This window comes from Coenobita brevimanus, chromosome 3 (assembly GCF_032717465.1).
Source record: "Coenobita brevimanus isolate Jiangsu-jjx chromosome 3, ASM3271746v2, whole genome shotgun sequence".
NCBI classification, from domain to species: Eukaryota; Metazoa; Arthropoda; class Malacostraca; order Decapoda; family Coenobitidae; genus Coenobita; species Coenobita brevimanus.
In genome coordinates, this window is record NC_136956.1 from 1,095,642 (window position 1) to 1,113,474 (window position 17,833).

Here is a 17,833-nt window from a genome sequence, read left to right on the forward strand (position 1 = left end):
CTCTCTCTCTCTGTCAGCCTGTATGTCTCTGTCTCTCTCTCTCCTTCCATCCACCACTTTCTCTGCGTGTGTGCCTCTCCCTTCTCTCTCTCTCTCTCTCTCTCAGTACCCCCTCGAGAAACTGTAACTGAAGCTGTTGTTATCGCCTGTGTTGTTTCAGGTAATCATCCACTCATTTGATGTAGTGTTCTCTGTCTGTATGTCTGTCTGTCTTTCACTCTCTCTCTCTCTCTCAGGCCACTCTGTACTCTCCTCTCTCTCCTATCCATTTCTCTCGCTCCATGTATGCCTCTCTCCTTCTTTTTTTCTCTCTCTCTCTCAGCTCACTCTGTACTCTCCACTCACTCTCCTATCCACGTCTTTCTCTGCGTGTGTGCCTCTCCCCTTTCTCTCTCTCTCTCTCTCTCTCTCTCAGTACCCCCTCGAGAAACTGTAACTGAAGCTGTTGTTATCGCCTGTGTTGTTTTCGGGCGTCAAGTTCTCCGGGATCGCCACATACGCACTCAATCATTATCCACTCACTTGATGTAGTGCTTTCTGTCTGTCTGTCTGTCTGCTGTCTCTCGCTTTCTCTCTAACTCTCTCTCTCTCAGCCCACTCTGTACCCTTCACTCTCTCAGTTTCCTTCCATCCACCACTTTCTCTGCGTGTGTGCCTCTCCCCTTTCTCTCTCTCTCTCTCTCTCTCTCTCAGTACCCCCTCGAGAAACTGTAACTGAAGCTGTTGTTGTCGCCTGTGTTGTTTTCGGGCGTCAAGTTCTCCGGGATCGCCACGTACGCTGCTGAGAACCCCTTCGTGTTGATAGTGTCATCCGAGCGAAACCTCACCAGCAGAGCATCATTTATCGAGACTATTTCCTGTGGTATCTGGAAAGGGAGAGAGTGAGAGAGGCGTGTTAGAGAGGGAAATTAGAGAGAGGTGTGTTAGAGAGACAAATTAGAGAGAGGTGTATCAGAGAGAGGATCTGGAACGGGAGAGAGTGAGAGAGGTGTGTTAGAGAGAGAAATTAGAGAGAGGGGTGTTAGAGAGAGAAATTAGAGAGAGGTGTGTTAGAGAGAGAAATTAGAGAGAGGTGTGTTAGAGAGAGAAATTAGAGAGAGGTGTGTTAGAGAGAGAAATTAGAGAGAGGTGTATTAGAGAGAGAAATTAGAGAGACGTGTGTTTGAGAGAGAAATTAGAGAGGTGTGTTAGAGATAGAAATTAGAGAGAGGTGTATTAGAGATAGAAATTAGAGAGAGGTGTATTAGAGATAGAAATTAGAGAGAGGTGTATTAGAGACAGAAACTAGAGAGAGGTGTATTAGAGATAGAAATTAGAGAGAGGTGTATTAGAGATAGAAATTACAGAGAGGTGTATTAGAGATAGAAATTACAGAGAGGTGTATTAGAGATAGAAATTAGAGAGGTGTATTAGAGAGAGAAATTAGAGAGAGGCGTATTAGAGACAGAAATTAGAGAGAGGTGTATTAGAGATAGAAATTAGAGAGAGGTGTATTAGAGAGAGGTATTAGAGAGAGATGTATTAGAGAGAGGTGTATTAGAGATAGAAATTAGAGAGAGGTGTATTAGAGAGGTGTGTTAGAGAGAGGTGTATTAGAGAGGTGTGTTAGAGAGAGGTGTATTAGAGAGGTGTGTTAGAGAGAGGTGTATTAGAGAGGTGTGTTAGAAAGAGGTATTAGAGACATGTATTAGAAAGACATAGTGTATTAGAGAGAGGTGTATTAGAGAGAGGTGTGTTAGAGAGAAACGTACTATATTAGAGAGAGGTGTATTAAATAGGTGTAATAGAGAGAGGTGTATGAAATTGGTGTATTAGAGAGAGGTGTATGAAATAGGTGTATTAGAGAGAGGTGTATAAAATTGGTGTAATAGAGAGAGGTGTATTAAGAGAGAGGTGTATAAAATAGGAGTATTAGAGAGGGTGTATTGAAAGAAGACCAGCTTATGTAATGACAATGATAATAATGATAATAATAATAATGATAATGACAATAATACCCAGTTATGTTGGTGCCACTGTGGGAATGATGATGGTTGTGGTGGTGCACTGGTGTACCCACGGGGGGCCTGGGGGGGACCTGAAACCCCCTCAGTCACACCCTTGGCCCCCTGTCTGAAATGTCAGGTTATTCAGTGGGAGCAATACTGTGGTGGCTGAGTGGTCAATGCTGCTGACTGCCAAGCTGCCAGCACCAGGGTTGGAATCCTGGTGTGGGCAGGTGGTGTCAGTGACCAGGTGTGCGTGCAGCCACTGTGGGTTGGTGGGTAAAATGAGTACTTAGTGTTACACCTAGGACAGGTAACGGTGGTGACCTGGATGATGTAGTGGCCTTGTATCTCAGGACATTGGGTGAAAGCTCCACCACAGGCTCAAAGGCCTATGTTACGGATATGACCACCACAACTAGGCACCTCATGCACTCTACCTCCACCCTCACCATTAACGTGTACACTGTGCTTCACTACAAAATAAAGCTTGACCACACTTCTGACCTGTGGAGGCTTTGACACACTACTGATGATGATGATGATGATTATGATGATGATGAAGATGATGACAATGATGATGATGATGGTTGATGATGATGATAATAATAATGATAATAATAATAATAATAATAATAATAACAATACTACTACTACTAATAATAATAATAACAACACTACTACTAATAATAATAACAATAAAAATCATACAAATAATAATAATAATAATAATAATAATAATAATAATAACTACAAAAACAACACTGACAGCCCCAAAACACAACACATACAACAACACCACCAAAAAACACCACTCCACCTGAACCCCAAATGTTCGTAAACTCACGGTGTTGCCGCAAAACTTTCCGTAGAGCGGCCCTGAGTCAGTGTAGCCGGAGAACACCTCCACGTAGTCGTAGCCGCAGTCGTGCTCGTCCTCCAGCTCAAACGTCAGGAAGGTGAGGTGGACATTTTCGCCGGGAGACGCTTGTATGATCCAGTCGCAGTCCTCCTTGTTGTCGTAATTCTGGTCTCCGTACTTGGCGTGGGAGTACATGTGCTTCACTGTACTGGTTGCCTTTAGCCCACCACCACACACTGTAGGGTACAAAATAGCTACAGTTAATACAGAATACAGAGTTAATACAGCCACAGTCTTTTGTAGATTTGATTACTGTATTTGGTGTGTGTTTAAATATGCTTGACTGTACTGGCCACTCTTCAATCACCACCACACACTGTAGGGTACAAAATAGCTACAGTTAATACAGAATACAGAGTTAACACAGCACAGGGAATACAGCCACAGCCTTCTACATTGCTGTAGTTTTTGTCACTGTATTTGGTGTGCGTGTTTAAATACGTTTGTATTAGTTGCCTTTAGATCACCACCACACACTGTAGGGTACAAAATAGCTACAGTTAATACAGAATACAGAGTTAATATAGCACAGGGAATACAGCCACAGCCTACTATGATGTTGTAGTTTTTGTTACTGTATTTGGTGTGTGTTTAAATATGCCTGACTGTATTAGTTGTTTGTATATCACCACACACTGCAGGATATAAAACATCTATTATACAGGATACAGATCTCCACTACACACTGCAATACAGATGTGTATATACAGTTCATACAGAAAGGAAATACAGAATGCAAATACACCTGTCTCTGTCTACTTTGATAATGGTGAAGGGAGAAATAGGCAGTAGTACTTGATGTGGTGCTGCCTATTTCTTCCTTCATCTTGTGTGTGTGTGTGTGTGTGTGTGTGTGTGTGTGTGTGTGTGTGTGTGTGTGTGTGTGTGTGTGTGTGTGTCTGCCCTCCTCTCTCCCTATATCTCACCATCATCCACTCACTTGATGTAGTGCTGCCTACTTCTTCCTTTTCCTTCATTATTATTATTTTGTGTGTGTGTGTGTGTGTCTGCCATCCTCTCTTCCTATTTCTCACCATCATCCACTCACTTGATGTAGTGCTGCCTACTTCTTCCTTCATCTTTATTATTGTTTTTGTGTCTGCCCTCCTCTCTTCCTATTTCTCACCATCATCCACTCACTTGATGTAGTGCTGCCTACTTCTTCCTTTCCCTTTATCATTCTTTTCTGTGCCTGTCCTCCTCTCTTCCTATTTCTCACCATCATCCACTCACTTGATGTAGTGCTGCCTACTTCTTCCTTCATCTTTATCATTCTTTTTCTGTGTCTGCCCTCCTCTCTTCCTATTTCTCACCATCATCCACTCACTTGATGTAGTGCTTCCTACTTCTTCCTTCATCTTTATCATTCTTTTTCTGTGTCTGCCCTCCTCTCATCCTATTTCTCACCATCATCCACTCACTTGATGTAGTGCTGCCTACTTCTTCCTTCATCTTTATCATTCTTTTTCTGTGTCTGCCCTCCTCTCATCCTATTTCTCACCATCATCCACTACATCCACTATTTATTACTTCTCCTTTCCTCTCCAGGTGGCTCTGAGTGACAAGCCTAATGATTTCCTGTACGCCAGGAAACCATTTACAATGCTGGGTGGTAACCATATAACCAAATACCAGGGTGATGTGGAGCCTGCTATGGTACCCCTGTTAACTGGGTGAAGAGACACACATGTGGCATCCATCCAGGAACCAAACATACACATTAATCCCAGCACCTCCCTGTGGTATAGTGCTGTCACCCACATGGGAACATAACCTCACTGCATGGGATGGTTGCTTGCATGTGGTTGATAGGTCTGCTTGGTCAGACAGATGAGGGTAGCACTATCTATCTATCTATTGCCAGACGCCATAATCTCATAAGAGGTGGCCACAAACAAATCACCTCCACATCGCCCTGTCCCCCACCATTTTACCGCACAACAACAACAACTACAACAACAACAACTACAACCACAACAACAACAACCACAACAACAACACCACCACCACCACCAACAACAACACCACCACCACCACCAACAACAACAACCACAACAACTACACCACCACCACCACCACCAACCACAACAACTACAACCACCACAACAAAAGCGTACCAACATTTTCCGCACAATCGGTACCTGTGGTGTGCCTGGCCCTGAAGCCCTTCCTCTGCACGGACGAGTCGCTCTTGAACACCATAAACATCTGGTTGTTGAAGGCCACGATGGGGTGCGGCACCTTGGCCCCGCAGTACCGCCCCAGGAACCCCGCGTCGGACGTGGTGCCGTCGTACAGGGCTATGTGGTCGTACGTGCACTCCTGGTGGGGCTCCATCTCAAACTCGTCAAACACCTGTGAAGGAAAACAAAGGTCAGATATGTGGGGGGGAAAAAAAAAAAAAAAAAGGTGAAAGAAAATGAAGGTCAGATATGTGCACAAAACACACACACACACACACACACACACACACACACACACACACCTGTGAAAGAAAATGAAGGTCATATATGTGCAAAAAAAAAAGTGTGTGTGTGTGTGTGTGTGTGTGTGTGTGTGTGTGTGTGTGTGTGTGTGTGTCTCTCTCTCTTTCCCACACACACACACACACACACACACACACACACACACACACACACACACACACACACACCTGTGAAAGAAAATGAAGGTCATATATGTGCAAAAAAGTGTGTGTGTGTGTGTGTGTGTGTGTGTGTGTGTGTGTGTGTGTCTCTGTCTCTCACACACACACACACACACACACACACACACACACACACACACACACACACACACACCTGTGAAAGAAAATGAAGGTCATATATGTGCAAAAAAAAAAGTGTGTGTGTGTGTGTGTGTGTGTGTGTGTGTGTGTGTGTCTCTCAGTCTCTGTGCCACACACACACACACACACACACACACACACACACACACACACACACACACACACACACCTGAAAGAAAATGAAGGTCATATATGTGCAAAAAAAAAACATCTTCCCACACACACACACACACACACACACACACACACACACACACACACACACACACACACACCTGTGAAAGAAAATGAAGGTCATATATGTGCAAAAAAATAAAGTGTGTGTGTGTGTGTGTGTGTGTGTGTGTGTCTCTCTTTCCCACACACACACACACACACACACACACACATGGAGGTAATATATACACAAAATACAGCTAAAACTTGCCACACAAAAAAACAGGTTAAACTTGTCATACGCCTGCTAAGCAAACGGGAGACTTTATATGGAAGTAATGTAGTTTGGTTTTTATCTCAATGCTAAGGGGTCTTTGTATGCAGCATGTGTTAGGAGTGTGATGCTGTATGGTAGTGAGACCTGGGCAGTAAAGAAAGAGGATATTCACAGGCTCAGACGTACAGAAATGACAATGATTAGGTGGATGTGCGGTGCGTCTCTGAGTGCGAGGCCTGGGGGGGCTGGGTTTACGATGGAAGAGTTGAGAGGAAGGATGGGACTGGAGTGTATTGGTGTTGTGATGAGGAGGGGTAGATTGAGATGGTTTGGGAGGAAGGATGGGACTGGAGTGTATTGGTGTTGTGATGAGGAGGGGTAGATTGAGATGGTTTGGGAGGAAGGATGGGACTGGAGTGTATTGGTGTTGTGATGAGGAGGGGTAGATTGAGATGGTTTGGGAGGAAGGATGGGACTGGAGTGTATTGGTGTTGTAATGAGGAGGGGTAGACTGAGATGGTTTGGGAGGAAGGATGGGACTGGAGTGTATTGGTGTTGTGATGAGGAGGGGTAGATTGAGATGGTTTGGGAGGAAGGATGGGACTGGAGTGTATTGGTGTTGTGATGAGGAGGGGTAGATTGAGATGGTTTGGGAGGAAGGATGGGACTGGAGTGTATTGGTGTTGTGATGAGGAGGGGTAGACTGAGATGGTTTGGGAGGAAGGATGGGACTGGAGTGTATTGGTGTTGTAATGAGGAGGGGTAGACTGAGATGGTTTGGGAGGAAGGATGGGACTGGAGTGTATTGGTGTTGTGATGAGGAGGGGTAGACTGAGATGGTTTGGGAGGAAGGATGGGACTGGAGTGTATTGGTGTTGTGATGAGGAGGGGTAGACTGAGATGGTTTGGGAGGAAGGATGGGACTGGAGTGTACTGGTGTTGTGATGAGGAGGGGTAGACTGAGATGGTTTGGGCATGTGGAAAGGATGGAGGATGACAAGTGGGTGCAGAATTTGAGAAAAATTAACACTGGGGGCGGCACTGCAAGAGGCAGACTGAAAAAGACCTGGGATGAGGTCAGAGAGTGCGACCTCAGCGATAAGGAACTGAGTAGGAAGGCTGGCAGAGATCAAGCAGTGTGGAGAGCTACCATTAGGTGATTAAGGCCAATGTACAAAAGCATCTTGGAGCTTTTATGACACTGCAACCTGCCAGTTTGATTGTACGTGCCTGGGAGTGTCGATACAAGGACCCACCAGCTTAATCCTATGTCCAGGGGTTGTGGTAAACTGCCACACACAGTCCTTGCGGCTCGGGTAGTAATCGGGATAGTTTGGGCTGAAAATCTCCCCGACGGGCGACGTAATCTCGTGTTTGCAGCCGCCCTCCTTGCAGTCGTGGCCGTTTTCGTGCAAGGTGAAGCCATTGGAGCACGAACACACGTACGACCCGATGGTGTTCTTGCACACGTGTTGGCAGCCTCCGTTGTCAATCGCACACTCGTCTTTGTCTGTGGGAACGACAAATATTAACCTCTGTTCACACTAACTTGGCCTAAAATTGACAACATGTTCAAGGAAAGGGTGAACTATGAACAAGGAAATGGTGAACAATGAACATATCTGTGTCTATCAATCTGTCTGTCTATCTATCTATCTATCTACCGCCAGATGCCTTAATCCCATATGGGGTGGCGACAAACAAATCACCTCCATGTCGCCCTGTTCCCCAACCTAAAACTGCCATCCCTCCATCTTACCCTTGTCTTTAACTTGCCCTAAAATTGCCATCTATCCTCTGTTCACTTTAACTTGCCCTAAAATTGCCATCTCTCCATCTTGCCCTTCTCTGTGTGTTCAAGGGAATGGTGAACGTTGAACATGTCTTTGGGTACGAGACGATATACTCTGTTCACTCTAACTTGGCCTAAAATTGCCATATCTCCTCTGCTCACTTCAACTTGGCCTAAAATTGCCATCCCTCCATTTTGAAAGCTGCCCCATAACAGTTAATATTTAAAAATTATTCCAGTTGTGATTCAAACCAGTAAAAATATTGATAAATAGATGTATAAGGAATTCTCTATCTATCTATTGCCAGACGCCTTAATCCCATAAGGGGTGGCCACAAACAAATGGCCTCCATGTTGCCCTGTCCCCTGTCATTTCACTGCCCTGCTCCCAGCTCACACCCCTCTCTCTCATATACCTCTCCACTCCATCCCTCCATCTCATCCTTGGCCTCCCCCTCCCTCTCCTCCCCTCCACCTCACTCACATACACTCTCCTCGTCAGTCTCTCACTCTCCATCCTCTCCAGATGGCCAAACCACCTCAGTGTGTTTCTCCTAACGCTTCCTATCACATCCACACCACACCACAACGCTCCTTCACTTTTTGTCAGTCTGTCTCTCCATGTAACTCCACATGCACCTCACTCACATACACTCTCCTCCTCAGTCTCTCACTCTCCATCCTCGCCACGTGACCAAACCACCTCAGTGTGTTTCTCCTAACGCTTCCTATCACATCCACAATAATAGAAAAGCAACACATAATTCCTTCCTACAGTTAGATGCAAAAAATCTATCGGATCGTACCTGTGAAGAAGACAGCCGCAAACCCGCTCTTTTGGACAGAGTTATCGGAGTTGAATTCTATGCGCAGACTGTTGCCCTCGGAGGTGATGACGGAGGGCAGACGCTGGCCGCAGAACACCCCATGCTTCCTCATCTCCGTCACCCCCAGCTTGCTGCGGATGTCCACACTGTCGTACTCACAGTCTTGCTGGGGACACACGCACAGGGGTGAGGCTATGACTGGCTGGGTTAGGCTGGGTTAGGCTGGGTTAAGTGAGGTTTGGTTGGGCTAGGTTAGGCTGCGTTAGGTGAGGTTAGTTAGGCTGGGTTAGGTTAGATTAGGTTAGGCTGGGTTAGGTTAGGTTAGGTTAGGCTGGGTTAGGTGAGGTTTGGATAGGCTGGGTTAGGTTGGGTTAGGTGAGGTTGGTTAGGCTATGTTAGGTTAAGCTAGGAGAAAGAGAGATATGAATGAGGTTTAAATCAGTTACGTTAGATTAGGTTAGGTTAGGTTACATATAAAGGAAGACTTTTTATTCTGGTGAAGTGTGTGTAGTGTGTAAGTGTAAGTGTGTATGTAGTGTGTAATTTTTTTTATGCAAGGAAGAAGGAACCAAGGGCCAGGAGCCTCTAAGATCATTCCCTCCAAGAAGAAACAAATACAAGATAACAGTGAGCCAAATTCAAGATCCATTCATCTCGAGATGCCTGGACACACTGCGTTTGAAAGACTGGAGATCATAGGCAGTAGGAAATACAGACAGTGGGAGACAGTTCCAGAGCTGACCTGTTGCATAAATGAAGGACTGGGAGTAACGGTTAACTCTTGCATTAGAGAGTTGGACAGAAAAGGGATGAGAGTTTGTTGCTAGACGGGTGCTACGCGCCCGTCATAGAGGTGGAGGGATGCAAGCAGACAGTTCAGAGGAGCAGTAGGTGTATGAAGCATATGTTTAAGTGTGTAAGTGTATGTAGTGTGCAAGTGTGTTGTAAGTGTATGTAGTGTGCAAGTGTGTAAGTGTATGTAGTGTGTAAGTGTATGTAGTGTGTAAGTGTATATAAATAATAAAAAATAATTTGGCTTTACGCCAGGTATCCCCGAAAGGCTAAGGCGTTGCCCCTGGGTGGAGGACTTTTGGATTGGAGCGTGTGGCATTTTATGACCGGATGCCCTTCCTGATGTCTACCAATGACCCTTGGGTGGATTCGATCCTCCTACCCTTCGGTCAGAACGAAGCGCTCTAACCCACTGAGCCACGGCTGCTACATGTAGAGTGCAAGTGTATGAACTGTGTATGTAGTGTGTAAGCATGTGTCTTGAATGATGAGTGAATGAGTAGCAGGAACATTAGTACAAACAGACACAGTAAATTAAGTACAATATTAGTACAGCATTACAAAGACAGGCAGTAAAAGCAATAGTGTACAAGGGCAATTCAGTTCAAATTTTCAAATCCAAAACTCCGATTTAAAAAAAAATTCAATTTCCAAATCCGTTTTTCATGCATAGGGGAAGTACTGATATCAAGTGCGTGGATTTGTCAGGAGTTATGTATTGCAGAAGAAGACAGTAAGGTGTAATAAGCCAAATAAATCACTTAGGAAAAGGTGTTAGGGGGCATACATAATTGACAAGAATATAAGCGAAGGTTTTTCACCATTTAATATCTATCTGTCTGTCTATCTATCTATATAACTATCTGTCTGTCTATTTATCTATCTATCTATAACCAGATGCCTTAATCCTGTAAGGGGTGGCCACAAACAAATCGCCTCCATGTCGCCCTGTCCCCTGCCATTTCACTGCCCTACCCCCAGCTTATACCCCCCTCTCTCATATACCTCTCCACTCCATCCCACCATCTCATCCTCAGCCTCCTCCTCCCTCTCCTCTTCTCCACCTCACTCATATACACTCTTCTAGTTAGTCTCTCACTCTCCATTCCTCCATCTCATCCTCAGTCGCCTCCTCCCTCTTCCCTTCTCCACCTCACTCACATACACTCTTCTAGTTAGTCTCTCACTCTTCATCCCTCCATCTCATCCTCAGCCTCCCCCTCCCTCTCCCCCTCTACAACTCACTCACATACACTCTTCTAGTTAGTCTCTCACTCTCCATCCTCTCCACATGGCCAAACCACCTCAATGTATTTCTCCTAACGCTACCTATCACATCATATAACACCCATAACACCTTGCCTGTATTATCAGGTAAGAAAGCTCCTTAACACCTCTTCCTTAGTGATTTATTTTTGGATATGGCTGGTTAATATCCTTTTGTATGTTATTTATGCAGAGTATGGTAGTGTCTGAAAGATTTATATAACAAAGAATAGGACAGTAAGGTGTCTATCTATCTATCTATTGCCAGACGCCATAATCCCGTAAGGGGTGGCCATTTGACTCTGAGTTATTTGTTTTACGGGGAGGGGCACTAACCCTCCACCAACCCACTTGTTGACACGTAGGGAGCACGTATGGTTTGGTTATATGGTTACCACCCAGCGTTGTAAATGGTTTCCTGGCTTACAGGAAACCATTTGGCTTGTCACTCAATGTAAAGCCACCTGTAAAGGAAAGAAAAGCAATAAGAAGTGACAGGAAAGATGGGAGAAATAGGAAGAGAGGAGGGTAATAAGCAAAATAAATCACTTAGGAAGATGTGTTACTACCCCAGCCACTTACATTGTTGCCCTCCAGGTCGAAGTGGGTGAAGTTGAGTGTGATGCGGTACTGCGGCGGGGCGATGATCTCCCAAATGCAGTTCTTGTTGACGGGGTAGAAGTCAGGGAAGGAGGGGGAGGTGATGGTTCCATTAGGTTCCTCAATCTTGCCCCCACACGCATCTGTAAGTGTAAACGGGGTGTAAATTGGGTGTAAATAAATGTGGGTGGGTGTTAACAAGGTGTAAATTGGGTGTAAATAGACGTGGGTGGATGTAAACAAGGTGTAAGTGGGTGTAAGCAGAGGTGGATGGGTGTAGACAGAAGACTGCTAATATCATCATCATCATCATCCAATTCTGTGTTGCCTCATGAGAAGCGTAGGAGCCCGGGGCTAGGCAAGTTGGTCCTGACATTTAAGATGAGAGTGACCAGCCTCACTTATCCCTGGGTGGCATTACATGAGCAATAAACCCCAACCACCCCTTGGATATAAACCTTCACCGGCTCAATCCGATTGCAGCGCCGTAATTACCCACTAAACCACCAGGCGCCATAATTTGGTTATATGGTTACCACCCAGCGTAGTAAATGGTTTCCTGGTGTACAGGAAACCATTTGGCTAGTCACTCAGTGTAGAGTCACCCACAGGCAGAAGGAAGAGGAAAGAATGAAGGAAAGAAAGACAGAAGAGGGAGTGTAAAGTCACCCACAGGCAGAAGGAAGAGGAAAGAATGAAGGAAAGAAAGACAGAAGAGGGAGTGTAAAGTCACCCACAGGCAGAAGGAAGAGGAAAGAATGAAGGAAAGAAAGACAGAAGAGGATGGAAGGAAGGAAGAGACACTGGCTTGAAAGAATAAATAAAGGAAGGAAGGGGAAACTGGCAGCATTTGGTTTTTAAATTTTACCGCCACACACTTCTGTAAACGTAAACAGAGTGTAAAAAAAGGGTGTAAATGAGGGTGTAAATAAACGGTGGGTGTAAACAGATGAAGTAGATTGAGATAGATGCAAACAGGGAATGTAAACAGAGGTAGATATAAAAACGAGACAAACAGGGGTACAGGATTATAAACAAAGGCTGTACATCGGATATAAACAGAGGGTGAATCAGCTGAGCCACGATGTAAACAGAAAAATAATGTAATGAGTTTGAAAAAAAAAAAAATGCACAGGAAGGAAAAGCATGTTAGTTCTGTCTGTTTATTATTATTATTATTATTATTATTATTACTGCCACATGCACCCGAGGAAATAATGACTGTAAAGGATAGCTTGTTAATAGAACTTCAAAAGAACTCTCTCTCTCTCCCTCTCTCTCTCTTTCTTCTTCTCTTTTGTCTCTCTCTCTCTTTCTTTCTTTCTTCCATTTCTTTTCCTCATAATTTCTCAACCACTTTTTCTTCTCTCTCTCTCTCTCTTCCTTCTCTTTCATCTCTCTCTCTTTCTTCCATATCTTTTCCTATTTCTCAAGCACTTTTTCTTCCACCAATCCTCCCCTCTCTCTCTCTCTCTCTCGTCTTCATCTTCTTCTTCATCTCTCTCTCTCTCTCTTCTTCTTCATCTCTCTCTCTTCTTCTTCATCATCATCATCATCTCTCTTTCCTTCTGTCTGTCTGTCTGTCTCTCTTCTTCTTCATCATCATCATCATCTCTCTTTCCTTCTGTCTGTCTGTCTGTCTCTCTTCTTCTTCATCATCTCTTTCCTTCTGTCTGTCTGTCTGTCTCTCTTCTTCTTCATCATCTCTTTCCTTCTGTCTGTCTGTCTGTCTGTCTGTCTCTCTCTCTCTCACCTACCTTCGCACCGCTTGCCGTCAGAGTGTAATTCGTACCCAATTTTACACCTGCATTCATACCCTCCGAGCTGGTTGATGCAGTTGTGTTCGCAGCCGTGGTCGGGACTGGAGCACTCGTCGTATTCTGCCGGCAGGAAAAAATAAGAAGGATTATGACTTTTAGGGGGTATTAGGGAGAAATAGGATAGATAGATTGATAGATGCATATGCACATACATACACATACATATACATACACACATGCACACAGGTAGTATTGATTCTGGAAGGAAAAAATAAGAAGGATTATGACTTTTAGGGAGTATTAGGGAGAAATACGATAGATAGACTGATAGATACACATACACATACATATACATACACATACATATACATACACACACATACACACGTAATATTGATGCCGGTAGGAAAAAATAAGAAGGATTATGACTTTTAGGGAGTATTAGGGAGAAACAGGATAGACAGATTGATAGATACACATACACATACATAAACAGGCATATATATACACACACACACACACACACACACACACACGTAATATTGACGCTGGTAGGAAATAATAAGGATTATGACTTTTAGGGAGTATTAGGAAGAAAAAGGAGACAGACTGATAGATTCACATACACATACACAAACACACACACACACACTACCTTTCAAGAACGTGGCAGAGAATCCGGCTTTCTGCACGGATCCATCGGTGACAAACTTTACGTGCATCTTGTTTTACTTTTCAGCAAACTAAAACATAAAAAAACACACAGATAAGCACCCACACACACCAGAAAAACACCCCACCTCTCAAGAATGTAGCAGGGAATCCGGCTTTCTGAACGGATCCATCTGTGACGAACTAAACACAGAATTTTAAAACGCAAACGAGTACCGTACATTAAAAAAAAACACACAGAAACACACCCACACACACCAGAAAAACACCCCACCTTTCAAGAACGTGGCAGAGAACCCGGCCTTCTGCACGGATCCGTCTGTAACAAATTTAACTCGCATTTTGTTTGATGCCGACTTGATATCCTCGGGTCGCTTATAGCCACAGAAGACCCCGATCAGCGTAGAGTTGTCTTGGTGGCCGTCGCGGATGTCTAGATAGTCGTACACGCAGTCGTCGTGGTTCTCAATCTGCGGAGAGGTGTGGAGGGTGAGTGGAGGGGTGTGGAGGGTGAGTGGAGGGGTGTGGAGGGTGAGTGGAGGGGTGTGGAGGGTGAGTGGAGAGGTGTGGAGGGTGAGTGGAGGGGTGTGGAGGGTGAGTGGAGGGGTGTGGAGGGTGAGTGAAGGGGTGTGGAGGGTGAGTGGAGGGGTGTGGAGGGTGAGTGGAGGGGTGTGGAGGGTGAGTGGAGGGGTGTGGAGGGTGAGTGGAAGGGTGTGGAGGGTGAGTGGAGGGGTGTGGAAGGTGAGTGAAGGGGTGTGGAGGGTGAGAGGGAGGGATGTGGAGAGGTGTACTGAAGACCGGGGAGAGTGTGAAGAGGATTGGAGGGGTGTTGTGGGATGTGGAGGGGTGTGGAGAGGATTGGAAGGGTGTGGAGAGGATTGGAGGGGTGTTGTGGGATATGGAGGGGTATGGAGAGGATTGGAAGGGTGTGGAGAGGTGTGCTGAGGACTGGAGAGAGTGTGAGGAGGATTTGAGGGGTGTGGAGGGATGTGAAGAGTGAGAGGATGTCTAGATAGTCGTACACGGAGTCGTCGTGGTTCTCAATCTGCGGAGAGGTGTGGAGGGTGAGTGGAGGGGTGTGGAGGGCTGTGGTGGGACGTGGTGAGAGGGAGTCTGTGGAGAAGACTGGAGAGGATGTGGAGGGGTGTGTAGGGATGTGGAGACGGTGTGGAGAGTTAGTGGAAGGGTGTAGAGGTGAGTGGAGGGGTGTGGAGGGTGAGAGGGAGTCTGTGGAGGGGTGTGGAGGGATGTGGAAGGGTGTGGAGGGATGTGGAGAGGCAGAAGATGTATGGATGGTGCAATGTGGAAGAAAGTGGAGATGACAGAAAATGGGAGGAGGAGGAGGAGGAGGAGGAGGAGGTGGAGGTGGTGGTGGTAGTAGTAGTAGTAGTAGTAGTAGTAGTAGTAGTAGTAGTAGTAGTGGTGGTGCTTAAAGTTTCTCCTGCAGTCCACCATCGTCCCTTCGGGGGATAGGGAGGGTGTTGAAGATAGATAGACAGATACTCTAGATAGATAAATACATGCATACATAGATACACAGATAGATAGATAGATAGATGGATAGGGAGGGAGTTGAGGGACGTGTGTATAGCCAGGCAGTGGATCCGCCTGGTTATATCAGTGCCACCACGTGAAGGCCTCCCTCTCTCTCTCTCATCTCTCCAGTCTCTCTCCCTTCCTTCCTCCCTCCCTCCCTCTCTCTTTATTTCCATTCTCACCTCCTTTCTCTCTCTCTCTCTCTCTCTCTCTCCCTTCTTTCCTCCCTCCCTCTCTCTCTATTTCCATTCTCATCTCCTTCTCTCTCTCTCTCTCTCTCTCCCTGATTTGCTCCAATTCATTCTTTTCTTGCAAATGCCTCCATCACTCTTCCTGTCACTCTCTCTTTCTCTCTCTCTCTCTCTCTCTCTCTCTCACACACACACACACAAACACACACACACACACACACACTTTTTTCTTCAATAATAACTCTCTCTCTCTCTCTCTCTCTCTCACACACACATACACACACTTTTTTCTTCAATAATAACTCTCTCTCTCTCTCTCTCTCAGATACCCCAAACAAAATGCTACAGTTACTTAGCTGAGATAGGAATGAATCTCCTTGGTTACTAGTCAAATCAGTCATATATATGTGAATGAGAGAGAGAGAGAGAGAGAGAGAGAGAGAGAGAGAGAGAGAGAGAGTTATTATTAAAAAGTGTGTGTGTGTGTGTGTGTGTGTGTACATATCAAATACAGAGCGTCAGTGCCAAACACACTCCTCGCCTGTGTATGCTTCTGTGTGTACATGTGTGCGTATACTTCTCCATGTGTATGTATGAGTGTGTAGGTGTGTGTACATTTCACCTCAAAGGGATGGAACCTCTGTGCACCCTGGCAATGTGTGTACGTGTCTGTTTAAATACTTCTGTGTGTGTATGTATGTGTGTGTGTATGCTTTTGTGTGTACGTAGGAGTATGTACGTCCCACTTCAAAGGAATGGAATCTCAATGCAACCTGGTACTGTGTGTGTGTGTGTGTGTGTGTGTGTGTGTGTGTGTGTGTGTGTATGTATGCATGTATGTGTGTGTGTGTGTATGTATGTGTGTGTGTGTGTGTGTGTGTGTGTGTGTGTGTGTGTGTGTGTGTGTGTACGTATATGCTTCTGTGTGGGCATGTATGTGTAGGTATGTGTATGCTTCTGTATGCGTAGGCTATGTAGTGTGTGCACGCTTGTGTGTGTACATAGGTGTATGTACGTCTTCAATACACCCTGGTAATGTGTGTATGTGTGTGTTTAAATACTTCTGTGTGTGTATGTATGTGTATGCTTTTCTGTGTACATGTGTGTTTAAATACTTGTGTGTGTATGTATGTGTATGCATTTCTGTGTACGTGTGCATTTAAATACCTCTGTGTGTGTACGTATGTGTGTGTATACTTTTCCATGTGTACGTAAGTGTGTGTACGTCTCACCTCAATGGAATGGAATCTCAATGCATCCTGGTAATGTGCGTATGTGTGTTTAATTACTTGTGTGTGTAAGTATGTGTGTGTACGTTTCTGTGTGTACGTAGGTGTATGTGCGTCTTTAATACACCTTGGTAATGTGTATATGTGTGTGTTTAATTATTTGTGTGTGTACGTTTCCGTGTGTACGTTTCTGTGTGTACGTTTCCGTGTGTACGTTTCTGTGTGTACGTTTCCGTGTGTACGTTTCTGTGTGTACGTTTCCGTGTGTACGTTTCTGTGTGTACGTTTCCGTGTGTACGTTTCCGTGTGTACGTTTCTGTGTGTACGTTTCCGTGTGTACGTTTCTGTGTGTACGTCATACCTCAAAGGAATGAAATCGCAGTGCCACCTGGTAACCGTCTGGCACAGTAATCCGCCACACACACTCCTTGTTGGGCCGGTAATCGTCAGGGTAATTGGGACTCTCTAAATGACCTTGTTCCATCGTTAACTCCCCTCCACACACAGCTGAGGCGATAATAACGACATTAATAACACTAACAGAACCAACAACATCACCAATATGAATGCTAATACCAGTACTAATAACAGCACCAACATCAACAGTAATAATAATAATAATTCATTTTCATTCATTGCCAGACGCCATGTATCCCAGACGGGGTGGCCAAGGGCTTAGAGTTAACTGTTTTACAGGGAGGGGCACTAATCCTCCACCAACCCCACTTGACACGTATAATAATAATAATAATAATAATAATATACATGAACACTGTAAAATTCTCCAAGGCCCATTTTGGTCAGTCAGCCTCGTGCCAGTCATTGTCCACCAGAAGCCAGGCTATAAAGGCATCTTGAGGTGAAGGTGATCTTATGCAGGTCACCTTAGGTCATCACAGTCTATAAGTCCACCAAGTGTGCTGGACTTATAGACTGTGATGACCTTCATGGAATATCAGCTGACATCCAGAATATTCGTAAAGGTTCCAATTGTTGACCCTAAGTGATCTCAGAGAATAATCCAGCGACTGGAACCATAC

At 45.0% G+C, this 17,833-nt stretch overlaps 1 protein-coding gene across 1 annotated transcript in view; it reads right to left on the reverse strand.

The window, feature by feature from the left end:
• Positions 1 to 673: 673 nt before the first annotated feature.
• Positions 674 to 17,833, reverse strand: part of LOC145393840 (protein tolkin-like) — a 163,226-nt gene continuing 146,066 nt past the window's right edge. Inside the window, exons 9-17 of the mRNA XM_080267884.1 lie at positions 17,155 to 17,300; positions 14,112 to 14,307; positions 13,163 to 13,285; positions 11,388 to 11,548; positions 8,727 to 8,913; positions 7,385 to 7,638; positions 5,049 to 5,262; positions 2,833 to 3,083; positions 674 to 866 (exon numbers count right to left, since the gene is read on the reverse strand). Coding sequence (XP_080124010.1) covers positions 690 to 866; positions 2,833 to 3,083; positions 5,049 to 5,262; positions 7,385 to 7,638; positions 8,727 to 8,913; positions 11,388 to 11,548; positions 13,163 to 13,285; positions 14,112 to 14,307; positions 17,155 to 17,300 — 1,709 coding nt within the window. The 3' untranslated portion in view covers positions 674 to 689. The remainder of the gene's footprint in view (positions 867 to 2,832; positions 3,084 to 5,048; positions 5,263 to 7,384; positions 7,639 to 8,726; positions 8,914 to 11,387; positions 11,549 to 13,162; positions 13,286 to 14,111; positions 14,308 to 17,154; positions 17,301 to 17,833) is intronic.